We start from the raw sequence: 17,621 nt of genomic DNA, 5'->3' as shown, positions 1-17,621 counted from the left end.
GTATGGCTAATGCAAGCGGTTCAATAAATATTGCAAATAATAAAGGCGACAGTGGGCATCCCTGTCTTGTGCCTCTCTGTAGAGTAAAAGTCTGAGATATAATCCCATTAGTAGTAACTGTAGCTTTAGGATAATCATATAATACTGACACCCAGTGAATAAATGACTTCCCAAAGCCAAATTTATTTAAAACAGCAAAGAGGAAGGACCAGTTAACTTTGTCGAAAGCTTTTTCTGCATCCAATGATATAATAACTGCCTTTTTATCATGCCGCTGTGACATGCTAATAAGGTTAAAGAGCCTCCTACTATTATTAGTAGAGTGACGATCTTTAATAAAGCCTGTTTGGTCGCTATGAATGATTGTCGGGATTACTGTTTCTAGTCTAGATGTGAAAGCCTTAGTGATAATTTTAATATCAGTGTTAATTAGTGAAATCGGACGGTAACTTGATGGAAGGGTGGGGTCTTTTTCTGGCTTTAATAAAAGTTGAATTGCTGCTGTATTCATGTGTGGGCGTATGTGACCATTGGTTTTAATTTCTGTTACTACTCTTAAGAATAGTGGAGCAAGCATTAACCAGAAGTGCTTAAAAAATATAGCCGGATAACCATCCGGGCCAGGTGCTTTGTCATTTGGCATACTATCTAGAGCACTGTACAACTTCGTTGATAGTAAGTGGCGCATCTAACATATCTTTATATTCAGTAGTTAACTGAGGTATATTTAAGCTACTGAGGAATGCCTCAATATTCTCTGGGTTAGGCTTATTAGTTTCTGAGTATAGGTTGTGATAATAGTTATAAAAAATGTGATTAATTTATTCTGGTGATTGTGTACATTCACCACTTTAATAGCCGTTATAAGCTATTTTTCCCGATTGTGTTGTATATATATATATATATATGTATATATATATATATATATATATATATATATGTATGTATATATATGTATATATATATATATGTATGTATATATATGTATATATATATATATATGTATGTATATATATGTATGTGTATGTTTATATATATATGTATATATATGTTTGTGTATGTTTATATATATATGTGTATATATATATGTATGTGTATGTATATATATATATATATATATATATATATATATATATATATATATATATATGTGTATATGTGTGTATATATATATGTGTATATGTGCATATGTGTATATATATATATATGTATATGTGTATATATATATATATGTGTATATGTATATATATATGTATGTATATATGTATATGTATATGTGTATATGTATATATATATATATATATATGTAATTATATATATGTATACGTATATATATATATATATATATATGTGTATACATATGTATATGTATATGTATATATATATATATATATATGCGTATATGTATATGTATATATATATGTATATATGTATATATATATATATATATGTATGTATATGTTTATATATGTATGTATATGTATATATATATATATATATATATATGTATAAGTGGAGGTGTATATATGTATATGTATATATGTGTATATATGTGTATATATGTATATGTGTATATATGTGTATATATGTGTATATATGTATATGTGTATATATGTATGTGTATATATGTGTATATATGTGTATGTATATATGTGTATATGTATATGTATGTATGTATATGTGTATATGTATATATATATATATAAATCGCTTAATTAAAAAGGCTCCTTTTATCAACATTTTTTGCCTGTCAAATTTGAAGAGCACCTGTTATGTGCAAATTTTTTGGACATTTAATGTTAGCAGGACGTCTTCAACATTTTTTTGATCCACTGCGCACGCTCATCCTTTTTCTAATCAGTTAATTACTTGCATAATTTAAAATGGAAAATAATAACCAATATTTTGACATGAACAAATATTCTGAATCTCATACACAAACATTTATAAAATGCTTTACTTTAATGCATGTAGTTATGTTTATTGCTCAAACACAACTTGTGCTACCTTTAACATAGTCATCCGCAGTCAGCTGAAGGATCATTTGCGGTCAAAATGAATAGTGTGATTAATCTGCTAATGATAATGTTTTGTGAATAATTAATTAGTTAACGCTTTAACTTTGGCAGCACTAATATAAATATAATCTATATTTCAATTTCATATATTTCAAATCAAACCTGATTTATATAGCACCTTTATTAGATTGAAATGTAACTCAAAGTGTTGAGTAATTAAAACATCCATAGTAAAATAAAGTGTGGCCACTTGTAAGTCTTCTTTGCTTTTATTTTGTTACAGGGGGGGTTGTTGACAAGGACCTGCGGCACTACCTCAACCTGCGCTTCTCCAAAGGCTCCGTGGACCACGACCACCAGCAGATCATCCGAGACAACCTGTACCTACGCACTGTTCCTTGTGAGTCTTCTTCCTCCTCCTCTTCCTCTCAGCATCCACACCATCTGTACAATTGTTTATTTTATAGCCTTTTTATCGTTGACTTAGATAGACCTCCCTGACACCCCCATCCATCCATCCATCCTCCTTCCCTTCCCCACCTACCCATTTCATTGTTTTCCCTGTGTTTGACTTTCCCTGCTTGCCCCCCTCTGGATGTGTTGCACTTCATTTTTTTTTTTGCACATTACACACAGGCTCTTTCTTGCAGTGTCTCGCCGCCTAGCGCGCCTTCCTTCGCCATCGTCCGGCTGCCGAGCTTTCAGCCTGAGGTTTCCACGGCAACTAGCCTCTTGTCTCGAGGCTTTTGTTGCATTGGTGTCCCAAATTCCCCCCTTTCACCTAACACACACAGACACACTTATATGCAAAGATAAGAAAACGTCACTCGGTTGGCACCATAATCCTAATGGGTTTTATGTTTACACACACACAATGCCACAAGGCTGCATTGCATTGCAGACATGCACATTTTTTTTGGGGGGGGGGGGGTTCCCCCTGGGGGGGGGGGGGGGGGGGGGTTCCCCCTGAACCTTTTTGGCGGGCGATGTCATTACTGTCGGCGTGCAGCAGTTTGTAAATCAATTTCAAAGCTGAAGCGGCTCCCCGGCATGACTCTGCAGATGACTTGACACGTTATATTGCTATTAAATGTGTCATGTGATGTGATCATGTTGTGCATGCAAAAAGACTTGATTGAGAAGGAGCGTGAATGCCAGTGTAGGTACCAGATGTGTGTATTTTGATTGGGTTGGGCTTGTTTGGTATCTTCATGTGAAGGTAACCATTTACTCAATTTGCACGCGCTTTGATTTAAAGCCTTCCAATATTGCTTCCGATTGAATGATGAACTGTAATGTATATGTGACCGGCTCTGGCAAAGGGGTCCTCATGTAAAAGAATATTCATATTCACATATCCTACAGTCACTTAATTCCCTTTAAAGTGACATATAATAAGTGAGAAGCTCGGACATCCGTTAGGGACTCAGAGTAGAGCCACTGCTCCAGCTGAGGTCAGGTGACTCGGGCATCTGGTTTGGAAGTCTCTTGGAGAGGTGTTTTGAGCATGTCCCACGGGCGGGAGGTCCCGGGGGATGACCCAGGACATGCTGGAGAGACTATGTTTCTCCCACAGCAGGAGCTGGTTGAAGTGGCTGGGGAGAAGGAAGTCTGGGCTTTCACACTTAAAGCTGCTGACCCTGCGAGCCAACCCCAGATATAAGCGGGAAATAATGGATGGATGGATGGAAAATATTGAAATTTAGTTTGAATTGCGCCATGTTTGTTTGTTTTTTATACCTCCAACCACTACAGGGTAGAGTGTTTTGTTTTCTGATGTGGGCAGGTGGCCAGGCAGGTTATAATTAGGGTCTACACAAGTTGACAGGTGTCACTGATTTAGAGAGACAAACAATTTTCGACGGGGTGGTTTTGTCTTGTATTTGGGAGTTTTATGCTTATACTTTGGTTTGGACACTTTATACAATGTGATTCTTTAAGAAATTAAATTTCAAACATTGTTTCAAGCAAAGGACAATTCTGTTTTGTTGTTGTTTTTAAACCAAAAGTCAAAAATAAATTTTCATTAAAAAATATAAACGTGCAGTGTTTCCTCAAGGACAGACTTTTTATCAGCAGCGAGGGCAGGCGTTCCGAGGAACCATGGCGGGTGTAAACAAATAGCACTTGACTGGAGATTTTACTTACCTTCTGTTGAACATGTAAAATCTATGTCGAGTTGTCTCAAACTAATAACTTATGTTTAACTCTTCTCCGGTCGGTAATTCGCTGCTTTATTGTTCATTTGTGGTTCATTAGTTTGCTTCTCTGACTCTGCCCTGTGAGGTGTCAGCTGTCGCTAAAGGTGGGAATCTTTGGAGACCTAATGATTCGATTCGGAATATGATTCAGGGGCTATGATTTGATTAAGTGAAGTCATATGGCCCACTCCGTTCTTTCATCGAGCCTACTGAGCATTTATACATTATCAAGATATCCTGTAATAAATGTTGCCTTCATTTATCTGCTATTAAGTAATTAAAATGTATTTAATCTTTCTTTATTTTACTGAGGGACCGGCTGATTTATTGATTTTCTTTTTCTTCTGTGTTCAAGAATTAAGAGAGCCTTGAATGCATGCAACAGTTGTAGCATTATGTTTTGCTAAATTCCTCAAAGAAATAAACCAATCATTTTAGACTTACCTTGTAAGAAAATGTCTTCCACAAAGTCGATGGTTTGCTTTCCAGTAGAGCTCAGACTCGCACCTAAAATCCACATTCGCTGTTTTTTTTTACTGTTGCTTAGCAGCAAATCCTGAATTAACTCAAATAAGTTACTGACGGTACTTTTGCCGAAAAACACATCATAGTCCAAAAGAAGAAAAATCCAGTTTGTTCATAATGGTAAATGAAGTAGTGCAAGTGTACTTATATAGCACTTTATCGAAACCGTATGTTGTCCAAAGCACTTTACCAAGCCTCATATTCATATATTATATATTATGCATTTCTTTCTGTCTTTTTTTTTTTTTTTTACACATATTGGATTGTGCCAAGGTATGTGCCCCAAATTTTTTTAATATTTTGTAATTCAGCAGAACCAAAATCACTCAAAATCAAGAGCTTGTATAAAGGAACAAAATAGTTTTCAATAGGTAAAGAATTAAGAAAGTTATGACATTTTAAAGAAGGCCAAAAATTACCCCTTGTTTCACATTCAAAACAAGAGAAAGTGCTGTGATAAATTTTTGAATCAGACCTTGAAGGGCTCACCTTAAATGTGGACCGAATTATATAAAAAAAGAGACATCGATTTCACAAGCTATTTGGCTACCAGACTCCCATACCATTCTTAACAACGAATGGAGTTATCACTGACCCCTGGGTCTCAAACAAAGCATAACGAAGACGCCGTCTTGGAAAATAACAATAAATGGTATGGTCCAAAATGTTGGAAAATGTTTCGCCGGCATTGTACAAATTGGATGAAACTTTGTCAGCATGTACCTCAAAATTTGTTGAGATATGTTTATATAAATAAAAAAAAAATAAAAAAACAAGCTACCTATCAACACTTTTTGAGGGTTTTATGATTACTTAATAAACCATGCCTTTGATATATATCAATGTAGTGCTTGCAACTCATGAAATGGAAAAGGAGGTGATAGAGGAGATTCTCCTGTATGTCATGCCTAAAAATTGTCGTGGAAAACCTATTTTTAACCAGCCAGAGTGCATTTTTCTGAGGAGCTAATGCTGACTACCGTGATATGATCACACAAAATGGCATCACAAATATGGGCGGATCCAGCTTTCATTGTCACTTACCTACACGATTATGTGCGCCTGATGCGTTTAACCCGTGGGCGTTATTTGTCCATTTTCTGGCTTTTTTCTGTTTTTTATCAAAGAAAAAGCATTTGAAAAAAATACACTAGGGACCTGACATTTTACCAGGATTGTTTAAAAATGTAGAAGTTCAAATTGGCGCCATGCTGTAATTTATAATTATTACCAAACAGGAGGGAGAGATTCACACTAAATTGTTGTAATAATGCCGGATTTTGGCTCATTGACTCCCATTATAAATCACAGTTTTTGATATGCTGTAAACCTGATGTGTTATAATGCATTTTCCGTGATTACTGATGCAATCGCTTCTTTGACGAGTCATAAACATGAAAATAGAGGAATTTGTGTGTTGAGAGTGTTAACACAAAAATCCACTAGGTGGCGCCAAAGGCTAATAAATGAATACAAAATGCATGCATAAAAAAATTATATTGTTATGACTTATGGACTTGTTTGAGCCTCTAACTATGTCATATGAAATATTCAAATTATTATTTTATTTTATATATATATATACAGCATAGTTAGTCTTGCTATTAGCATAATACTGCTATTGTTGTCCATAGGGGGCATTAAAAATATAAAAAAATAAAATAAAATTATATATGTGTAGATAGGTCTGATGCCACTGAACATTTTGAGCGGTTGAAAGTGAAAAAAATATTCATAAATGACTAAGTTATCTCACTTCAAAGGAAATGCCTGATTTTGACAAAATTACAAGAGTTTTGTGCTATTCGGAAAACTGCCATTGTGTGAAAACTGGTCATGCAGAAAAAATTCTATTGTTAGGACTTATTGACTTATTCAAGCCTCTAAATATGTCATATGAAATATTCAAATTAGTCTTTTATTTTATATATATATACAGCATAGTTAGTCTTGCTATTAGCATAATACCGCTATTATTGTCCATAGGGGGCATTAAAAAAATAAAATTAAATAAAAACTATATATGTATAGATAGGTCTGATGCCAGTGAACATTTTGAGCGGTTGAAAGTGAAAAAAATATTCATAAATGACTAAGTTATCTCACTTCAAAGGAAATGCCTGATTTTGGCAAAATTACAAGAGTTTTGTGCTATTCAGAAAAATGCCATTGTGAAAAACTGGGCATGCATAAAAAAATTATATTGTTATGACTTATGGACTTATTCAAGCCTATAAATATGTCATATGAAATATTCAAATTAGACCTTTATTTTACATATATATACAGCATAGTTAATTTTGCTGTTAGCATAATACTGCTATTATTGTCCATAGAGGGCATTAAAAAAAAAAAAAAAAATTAAAACTATATATGTATAGATAGGTCTGATGCCAGTGAACATTTTGAGCGGTTGAAAGTGAAAAAATATTCATAAATGACTAAGTTATCACACTTCAAAGGAAATGCCAGATTTTGGCAACAATTACAAGAATTTAATCCCAAAAAAATAACGCCCACGGGTTTTAACACAGCTGCGTCAACCTACGGAAAGGTTTTAGTTTTTACCTTAACATAATTTACTGAAACCTCTAGAATCCTTTACTCTACACTGGCCAACGGCAGAACCCAGGGTGTGTTTTTTTATTTTTTTGCTTTTGGTAAAGTTTTAAATCTATCTGGGTTCTGTCGTACCAGTTAGCTAGCGCTAAACTAACCTGGTAGGGGTCGTCTCGCCGGTCCATCAGCCAATTTGTAAACCCTCTTCGCACTAGGACGGCGTTTGTATTCTCGTCACTAGTTGTGCTGGATTAAATAACCTAAAGCATTTGGGGACTATCTGGTGGCACAACCCTAAACAAAACAATTTTGTGTCATTATTTTCAATTTAACTCTGTAATAGCTAATCGCTTTCTGCTACTTAACTTAGTGCCTGATGTTTACGAACATTATGAAAATATCAATAGAAAATGGATGAATGGACCTTTGTCTAGTCTGCATAATGTGTGTTGTTTGTTGAGCGTGCTGTTCAGCCTTCATGTGGGAAGGTGCGGCTGCGGCGGTGGCCTGCGGGCCGCTTTGTTGTGTTGGTTGGGAGTGATTGTGAAAATTCGTTTTCCTCCCTACGTCTGCACTGCTCTGACCGCCACGCTGTCAGTGTGCGTCTGTCAGCTTGATGAGCAGACGCCATTCTGCATCATAACATGCTGTCATGCTGAAGGATGTGAGAGGAATTTATGCGTGTGTGTGTGTGTGTGTGTGCGTGCGTGCGTGCGTGCGTGCGTGTACACAAACTGCTGTAAGGCTCAAATTCAGGCATCAACAGCTTCCTGTTACATCATACAACTCGTTGTTGGTATTTATATGTCCGTTTTATAGTAATATAAATGACCCTTAACTCTTTGACCGCCAAAAACGTTTAATAACGTGTAGTAAAATCCAAATGAGTGCCGCCAAAAGACGTTAACTATGTTTTTTAATGGAAACGGGTGGAGGAAAGCCTTGGCCAGCTGTGCTCAAAGTATCAAGCAGATCGAGTTAGTATAATGACTATTTAAAAGCACTACATGGCAGCGATGACTCTTTTGGGACAAGATCGGGTAGGAGTGAGTAGTAGAAGAAGTGAGGTGGAGCTAGAGTGTTGAGGGGAGAATGGCTGAGGAAGCGAAAATGGCGACAGGTTGCAAGCAGCTCACGCTTGAACATTTTTTTCAAAGACGAAAAGCATCGACCAGTGCTAAAGAGCACATTGATGATGATGATGGTGACTCCGAGGTTGACGCCGAAGTTGGAAGCGTTGACGCGGCGGCTTCGACCACGTCGTAAAGCCTCACTGGCTAGCGATGCTAACGCCGGAAAACGTGGTGCACAACCGAGCACTTCTGCACAGGCGGACGTTCAATCGGACGATGAAGAGTACCCTGAGTCCAATGCATATTCATCGGAGGAGTGGGTACAGTCTGATCACGGAGAAGACACTGGTTCTGGACTACGATGCCATCATGAATGGAGTGGATAACATGGATCAGAACATCTCTTACCACCCGATATAGGAACTGAAGGACATGAGGAAGCCAGACGTAACACCAGGTTGCCGTATCATGATCCTGAGAGTAGACTTGATGGCAATATGGCCAAACACACACTGCAGTATATACCTGCTACTCCCCGGGAAAAAAAAAGGCCGGCAAGAAAGTGTAGGGTCTGCACGCGAAGGGGCAATCGCAGTGAAACTAATCTGTGGTGCAAATCCTGCTGCGTCCCCTTGCACGCAGGGGAGTGTTACACAATATACCAAACAAAAAGAAAAACTGTGTAACATCCACACAATTGTAAATAGTACCACACATGCACAGTTGCACTTATTTGTAGATAGTTTGCCAAATTGTTTTGTCAAATTGTTACACTGTTGAATGTAAATAAACTTATTCTGCTATCAAAAAACACTTTTTCATTGTTGGTGGGAGTGTTTTACAGAAGTAAAGCACTGTTTAGGTGTTTGTGACATCATTCATGGAAAAAAAAAAAGGTGTCAAATTCACTAGAGTGCATGAAATAATATCGTTTCAGAAAAAGCTTGATTTCTACGTATTTTGGTCCAAAACAGAGCATTTGGGTGAAACTAACCTATTTTCTATTGTTGATTACTGAAAAACTGAATAAGGTAGAAACAAACTTTTTTTTCTGATGAAAGATGAGAGTTCAATCTTTCATTTGGTAGTATCTGTGTTTCCATAGTCCAAACACAACATTTTCTGTGGACCTTGTCATAATGCTCTAAATCAGCTGGCACCCACATGTTCTTTTTTCTGAAAATGGTTGGCAGTCAAAGAGTTAAAAATGAAAAGGTAATAAAAAAAAAAAATCACCCTAAAAGCATTTTTAATATAGAGTACAAGTACAAATAAAATGATTCAATGGTTGCTTTGGTAAAAATGTGAATAAAACGGCCTCGTAAAAATTATATACTTTCATAAATTTGCATTGTAAACATGACAGCTCAGTGGCACGACCTAGGGCTGGATTATATGGCCCAAAATTCACATCACGGTATATATCACAATATAAAATTAAGTTTAAAAATATTTAAAATTAATAATAATTTCATAAATGATTAATTTCTGGATAGTTTTGAATTGTATAGTCCATTATGGAAACTGAACTGATCAAATTAATAACAATGATGAACCACATATTAATTCAAGATATAATTTATTATGCAAATCTCAAGTCAGAATTAAAAGCCTACGGCGCAAAATAGTGTAAACAAAAACGTACTTATACTTATCCCCCCTCCCCAACTCCACCCAAATATAATAATTTTAAACTTGACTTCCTCCATCAATGAAAGAAAAATAGTAATCGCTGGATGTCTGTCGCCATACCCACCCCCCACTTTGACAAACAATTAGTGGTGTGTCTGACGAGCTTGAAGCTCACTTCAAAGTCATAATCGGGTGAGTTTAACAAATGTCTATTGCCAACACCGCATCTACGGTGGGTCAACTCAAATGCAAAATAAGCAGCTAACATTAACCGACACGATGTATCAACAGCAAGCACGTTGTAAACAGTAACACTACACACACTGCTGCTAATCTAAAATAGTTACCAAATTACTCTGCTTGTTACCTGTGAGAATTTTTTTACTTGAGGTTTTAAAAAATAAAGCTCTCGTGAAAGTAAAAAATGAATGACTTATAAATTAAATCTTGGTTAAAAACAACGCTATGGGATATTCATAGTAAAGTTAACAAAAAAGTGAAACATTTATAGAAATACATTTGGAGACAAGTTAAGTTGAGTTTATCCAAAAATAAGTGGTTAGCATCTCTATTTGAACCATGCAGGTGTAACGAATACTGCCAGTCACGTCACCCTCTATTTTCTTTTTCTGTTCTCCCTTCCTCAAACATTCCACTCTTGGAAATATGTGCGAGGTGAAATCTGGGGTTTTGAGGTGAAGAGATAAGCTTCCGGCCTCCGGTTTCACCCTTGCCAGAAAAGGTCCAAATGTGACTTCTACCCTTTCAATTATCCGTCGCCCAGTTCTATCAGAATGTTAATGTTTACTTTTCACCCGCCAGAACCACAAGTTTATGGTACTAAAGTGTCTTATCGGGGGCTCCATCCTCTCCCCTGTGGAGTTGGGGGATTAACACGACAGATAAACCATACCAGTTGTTTAAGTGGACCCAGATGGCCACATTCCAGCGTTCTTGAAAGTTACATGTGACCACAGCGCCTTCAAGCCTTCTACGGAAACTGCCCTCACTTGGAACTCCAATGACCCACAAAGCAATTTTTCACATTTCACCAAAAAAATAAATAAATAATTCATCACATACAAGTGAATGTACGCACAACTGAATGTTTTACACCATGTATGTTTTGTTTGTGTTTGGAAAAGAATTTCATCTGTATGTCAACTTCACAAGAGAGTTCTTAGTCACTCCGCAAAGAACGAAATTACCTCGTGCCGCAGGATTAATCGATATGTGTAACGATAACATGTTTTGCCTGGAAGAACTTGGCTTGCCAGCCTGACCAATTTTTAATTGTTAGTTATTATTATTCTTTAAATAGTTTGGAATTTAAGAAGTCTTGGAGTTGAGTCGAGTTAAAGTTGAATGGTGGTTCTCCTCTCCTTTCCTAGTCCACGCCCTACACCTTTAAAAGCGGGCGCGGACTATTGTTCGCTCTCTCTCGTCTTCTGCCGCTGTTCCTGTCATCTTCTTATTTTTTCCGTCTGTCTGGCCAGAAAAGACAAAATAACTTCCACGTGGCAATTTTTCTTTTGTCCAAGAAACTACCAAGTGTCTCGGACCTGGTGATCGTGCTTGTAGGCAGTGTAAAGCAGCCGGCATGCGTCCGCACTGGCCGACAGGCACCTTGTTTGTTTTATTTCATTTTTTATATTTTCTTTTTTTATGTGGTCGTCCACGTCGGCATCACAACCGGCGACGAACTTTTCCGTGACCCTGTTTGGGACCCAGGCACTACAGTTGAACGGACATGCGCAAGTACAGTGCGTCCTGCTGCACCTACTCTCCAACTTCCCATCGTGGCGAGAGCGGTTCCAACGGCTGATCTCCCTCGGGATGCACACACAATTTTGGCTTCAGGTGATTGGCCAGCTGAGACACGGATCTCCCCGTGCGGCGAGAGGACAACTTCGGTTGGGGCCGAACGCACCTGAGCCGAGCTGTTGCGCGCGCGTCCGACTGCTGAACAATTTCTCATAATTTAAATTTTTGCCTCGTTTTTTTTTGGAGCTGGTTTTTTTCCCCTCTTTCTTCTTTCTTCAACCGATCGTCTCTCTCCGCTCGACCACCTTAATCCAGTAAGTTGCACATCTCATGCCCAATTTGACATATCGCTGGTGCAACTTCCATTTCAAACAAGCAAGGGGCCCTCACCGGGACACCTTGGACATTCGATGACTCTTGGCTGTCCTCCCAACCCGCCCTGGAGGTCCACGTTCTTACGCGTCGCGTCGCCGCGTCGCGTCGCCGCGTCCGACGCCGGGTCCGCCGCGACGTCGACTCTTCCACACAGGCCACTTCGGGACCCGTGCCGTGTGTACCGCCTGTTAGGACCTCCGACTTGGTCGCCCAACAGGCCTCCGACCCCGCGATTTCCAAAATCGTTCAACACCTGTCCGACCCTGTCGCCATACCAATCTCGGCCGACGCGTTGGGGCACGACAGCGACTTGAAAGATTTGTTCTCCATATTGCAAAGGCTGCGTCTGGTTAAGGGCCTTCTGGTTTGTGACTCCGCGTCTTCACCCGCCCTGCGGTTGGTGGTTCCACGGAGCCAAAGGGGGGTCCTTCTAACATACGCCCACGACGCACCTTATGCAGGCCATCGCGGAGTCAAGGCCACCGTTACCGCGCTACAACAGGTGGCGTACTGGCCCCGCATGCATAACGATGTGGCAACCTACGTTAAAGGATACCTGGTTTGCTGCCAGTTTCGGCCAGCGAAGCCGAGTCATCAAGCACCACTCAAGCAGAAAGGAGTCGCCTTCCCTAGGTCAGATCTTCAAATTGATTGGGTGGGACCCCTGGTCAGATCACTGAGAGGGAACAAATACTTTCTTACAGTAGTTTGCGCGTTTACCAAGTGGGTAGAATGTCTGCCTGCACCAAACGACACTGCGCTTACCACCGCATGCTTGCTGATGAATCACGTGTTCTCCCGTTTTGGGTTACCCGCACGGATCAACTCGGACAAAGGAACCCACTTTACAGCCGAGGTAATGCAACAACTTTGGCAAATGCTCGGAATTAAGGCCCAATCGCACATTAGCCATCACGGGGGACACCCGACTCCCGCTGATACTCATGGCGATTCGGGCCACCCCGCACAAATCCACGGGGGTGTCCCCCTTTGAAATGATGAATGACACTTCCCTTACTCCTGATGTACCAGCCGAGACAAACCAACCTAGCTACGGCGTACATGGCCTCCCAGTATGTGGAGGACTTGCAAGCTCACCTCCGGGCCACGTTTGCTTTCGCACAACAACGGCTTAAAGAAAGCGCGGAAGGTCAGAAAGTGTACTATAATAAAAAGGCCTCACGAACTGAGTTCCAAATAGGTGATCAAGTGTGGTACTACTTGTTCTCGCAACCAAACGCGAGTACTCCGCGAGCCTAGAGGGGCGTCACCCGCAAATTCCTTCCTCGCTGGGCTGGACCCTACGAAATCGTTGACAAACTGTCACCCGTCGCCTATCAAATTAGGATGAACAAAGGACATCAAGGGGATCAATTGAGGTGGGTCCATCGAAATCAGATTAAAAGTCACTGCGGTTTGCGACACCCGTACGCGCAAAAAGAACTTCCACGTGGCAATTTTTCGTTTGTCCAAGAAACTACCAAGTGTCTCGGACTTGGCGATCGTGCTTGTAGGCCGTGTAAAGTAGCCGGCACGCGTCCGCACTGGCAGACGGACAACCTTGTTGGTTTTTATTTCATTTTTTATATTTTCTTTTTTGTATGGTCGTCCACGTCGGCAATACAACTGCAGACGAACTTTTCCGTGACCCTTTTTGGGACCCAGGCACTACAGTTGAACGGACACGCGCAAGTCCAGTGCGTCCCGCTGCACCTGATCTCCGACTTCCCATCGTGGCAAGAATGGAACCAACGGCTGATCTCCCTCGGGACGCACACACGCAGCGACTTTCGGCTTCAGGTGATTGGCCAGCTGAGACACGGATCTCCCCGTGCGCCGAGAGGACAACTCCGGTTGGGGCCGAACGCATCTGATCCGACTGATGAACAATTTTTCATAATTTTTATTTTTGCCTAGTTTTTTTGGGAGCAGTTTTTTTTCTTTCCTCTTTCTTCTTTCTTCAACCGATCGTCTCTCTCCGCTCGACCACCTCAATCCAGTAAATTGCACATCTCATGCCCAATTTGACATATCGCTGGTGCAACTTCCATTTCAAACATCTCACAGATTTGGGAAGTCAAAACTTTCCTTTCTACCTCGTTAAATTGTTCCTTTCTTATTTCCATTAGTTCACATTATTTTTATTTATTTTACTGTATGATAGTTAGGTAGACAGTATTGTGATTCTCTATGTGTGACCGTAGTGAATAAATGCATGTTTTCTTTTTAAATCTATTTCAGTCTCAATCGTGCTTGTGTCCGAGTGGATTAGTAATTATTTTAGTAATACAAAGAACCACAAACTTTGAATGTGGCGACTTCAGATTATGAATAAATAAACGAGAATTTGGATTTTATTCGTTGTGTTTCTCCAAACTGAAAGTAAACGTGATGCCCCTATAAGCGGTTGTGGAAATTACGACTTCCTCAAGCGCTGATCAAATTACTAATTCGTCCAAAAGACAATATCAATTATCTCTACACAAGGATGTGCGAACTTTAATTTATCACTGAACCACTTAATCGTTGTAGATAGATATGTGAAGCTATAATTTATTTATTTTTATATATACACACCATATAGTTGGGGAGGTGGTGAGGACAGCTCTTTAGTAAAGCAAAACAAAGATTTTTCCAAATTTTGGTGTGGCCAGTGGCCCTATCAAATGATGAATGGTGCAGTTGAATGTATTCAAATTCAAACAATGCTCTAGTTCAGAGTGCAACCAGTACGTGAAACAAAGAGAGAAAGTCTGAGGGAAGTACAGATTAAAACAGCAGAACCTAAAAAATAATAATAACAAATAAATAAAAAATGCTGGTATAAATTATGATTTGCTGGTAACTTTAGAGTGTCACCAGCCACATCGGTTGATGAAAAAAAACAAATACATTAATTTAGAACCCTAATTGTTTATTACATGCTTGACTTTAAAACAACTTATTTTGTTAGTCTCAATACTTACTTACCAGCTTAAAACAAATATAGCTCAAATTCTTTCTTTTCATATTTTTGAATGAGGTTTGGCACCATATACTATAAGTATTGACAGTCAGTTGGGATGAGAAGTTTGAATTACCTTCTGCAGTGCAACCAAATCTGACTATCCATCCATCCATCCATGTTCTTGACCGCTTGTCCCCACAAGGGTTGCAGGGGGCGCTGGAGCCTATCCCAGCTGGCTTCGGGCAATAGGCGGGGTACACCCTGAACTAGTTGCCAGCCAATCGCAGGGCACAAATCTGACTAACATATATGAAATATGGATGTATGGGTTACACAGTACATGGTGAATAAATGGCGTACATATTGGCTCCATGACATTATTTTGCTTAGGGCCCCCAAATGGCCAGGGCCAGTGCCTGGCCACAGGACAAATGAACTTGTAAGTCAATGTACCATTGTATATACCTTTTGTCACATTTTTGTCTTGTGGTGCGCAATGAGGTATTTTTTTATGTAAAATACTCTATATGTCCTGTCTCAAGGAGTAAACAAAGACACTAGTAGATCATTTTGATGTATCTAATAAAGTGGCCTTCATGTGCACAAATACTTTGTGGTTTTGGTTTTATGACTATGAGATATGAGCTTTTTTTTGGTTTGACTTGTGAGCACAAACTTGAGATACGGGTGCTCACAAGCAGTTTGATAGTGAACAATTCTGTAATAAAAGGTGTCAAGCTGTTTAACACCACTCCGAATTGAAGTTCACTAAAGGGAATTACACATTGAGTATTTAATTGTATTCATCGTGGTACCTTGTAAATGTTTACCAATTGTGTGACAGACAGTATTACTGTATTTATTATGTAGCTTCTACACTCTGCAAATTTGTATAACTTTGCCAATTCACGTCTGTCTTGCGAGTAGTCCCCTCCACCCGTGCGGAGCGCATATTGGACTTTTGATGACGTAGAGGTTGGATTATATGCAACCTGGCCGTTCATACTGCACTCACATTGCAAAAGATTGGATACATATCAGATCTCGGATCACTAGGGATGGGAATTGATAAGATTTTTACAATTCCGATTCTGTTTTTGATACTCTTATCAATTATTTTTGGGGAAAAAAGATGAACAAACATAGATTAGCATCCACTTTTTTATGTCTTAGTTTTATCTGTAAACAAGAGACATGTTTAAAAGTAACAAGGCTTGACAAACTCAACAGTGAAGTTTTAAGGTCCACATTTGAGGACTCCTCAATGGGATGCCATGGGCCCCCCCCCCCAAAAGAAAAGAAAGAAAAAATATTTGAAAATAAACACATTTACATTTTTTTTTTTTATTATCTTCTGCTGAAATTTACAAAATACAACCTAGATTATTTTGTGCCAATAATGTCCAACTCCAGTAACATTTCAACACTTCAACACTCAAAATGAACCCTGATGAAAAGAAACAACACTCGCGGGCCGTTTAGTGAGATACGGGCATTAACATTACTAATGGCACGTTTCACATAAAGGCAAACTGGCGCTAATATAGTTACTACCGGTACCTGGAGTGTTGATAGGAGAGAACGCTTGCATTGCTGGCAGCCATTGCTGCTGTGTTGATCCACCGAGACTCCGGAGCGCTCCCAAACACGACAGACAGTCATCGCATGCTGCATGTGCAAATACGTTTGCATAGTGGTAGTGTTTCCTCCCTTAAACTAAATATCCAATTTGCAAACATTGCAAGTCGGCCTGTTGTTAGCTTTTCTTGAAAGATGTCAACAAACTTTCGAGTGTGGCGCCATGTTTGTTGCTCGGCGCGCACGGAAATGTCGCGCGACTCACGCACGTGGTGACGTCATCGTCCCACACGGGAATCATTAGCAAAAACGGCAAACAATGGCAAGGAATTGAAACGTTGGGAGCCGGTTCTCAACATGAACCGGTTTTCGATTCCCATCCCTAAGGATCACATATGAAAGCGGCCCAGGTCGGATATGAAAAAAATTGGAATTGAGCCATTCCCACTGACAAAAAAGTCAGATACAGGTTGCAAAAATCTAATTTGGGTTGCATTTGCCTGCAGTGTGAACGTAGCCTAATTGATCCGACGATTACAATAATAATAATAATGCATCAAATTTATATAGCGCTTTTCTTTCATGAAACTCAAAGACACTTCACAATGGATACATTATTCGTGCACTCACACATTCACACTGTGTTGGCGGTAAGCTACTTAAGTAGCCACATCTGCCCTGGGGGAGGCTGACAGAAGCGTGGCTGCCAGTGTGCGCCTAAAGCCACCACCAAACATTCGCACCTTCCATACCAGTGTGAGTAGCACTGGAAGCAATGTGTGTGAAGTGCCTTGCCCAAGGACACAACGACAGATGACTCGGGGAAAGCGGGGATCGAACAGCCGACCTACTGGTTACTGCCACAATTACAAAAAACAAACAAAACGATTATCTGCGTCATCTACACAACTCTCATTGTATTGTAATTACCGCACTACTGGTCACTGAC

The 17,621-nt window shown here is 39.5% G+C and overlaps 1 protein-coding gene across 6 annotated transcripts in view; it reads left to right on the top strand.

Annotated features, from left to right (window-relative positions):
- The window catches only part of LOC147176438 (membrane-associated guanylate kinase, WW and PDZ domain-containing protein 2-like), a 324,669-nt gene that overhangs the window by 140,156 nt on the left and 166,892 nt on the right, over positions 1-17,621 (top strand). For all 6 annotated transcript variants that reach the window (XM_086072679.1, XM_086072680.1, XM_086072678.1 and 3 more), the window contains exon 2: positions 2,302-2,418. In XM_086072679.1, coding sequence (XP_085928805.1) covers positions 2,302-2,418 — 117 coding nt within the window. The remainder of the gene's footprint in view (positions 1-2,301; positions 2,419-17,621) is intronic.

Source organism: Leptonotus elevatus, chromosome 4, assembly GCF_054856555.1.
Source record: "Leptonotus elevatus isolate MCC_2025b chromosome 4, RoL_Lele_1.0, whole genome shotgun sequence".
Classification (NCBI taxonomy): domain Eukaryota; kingdom Metazoa; phylum Chordata; class Actinopteri; order Syngnathiformes; family Syngnathidae; genus Leptonotus; species Leptonotus elevatus.
Note: the sequence above shows the minus strand (reverse complement) of the source record. Positions and strands in the feature narration are given on the sequence as shown.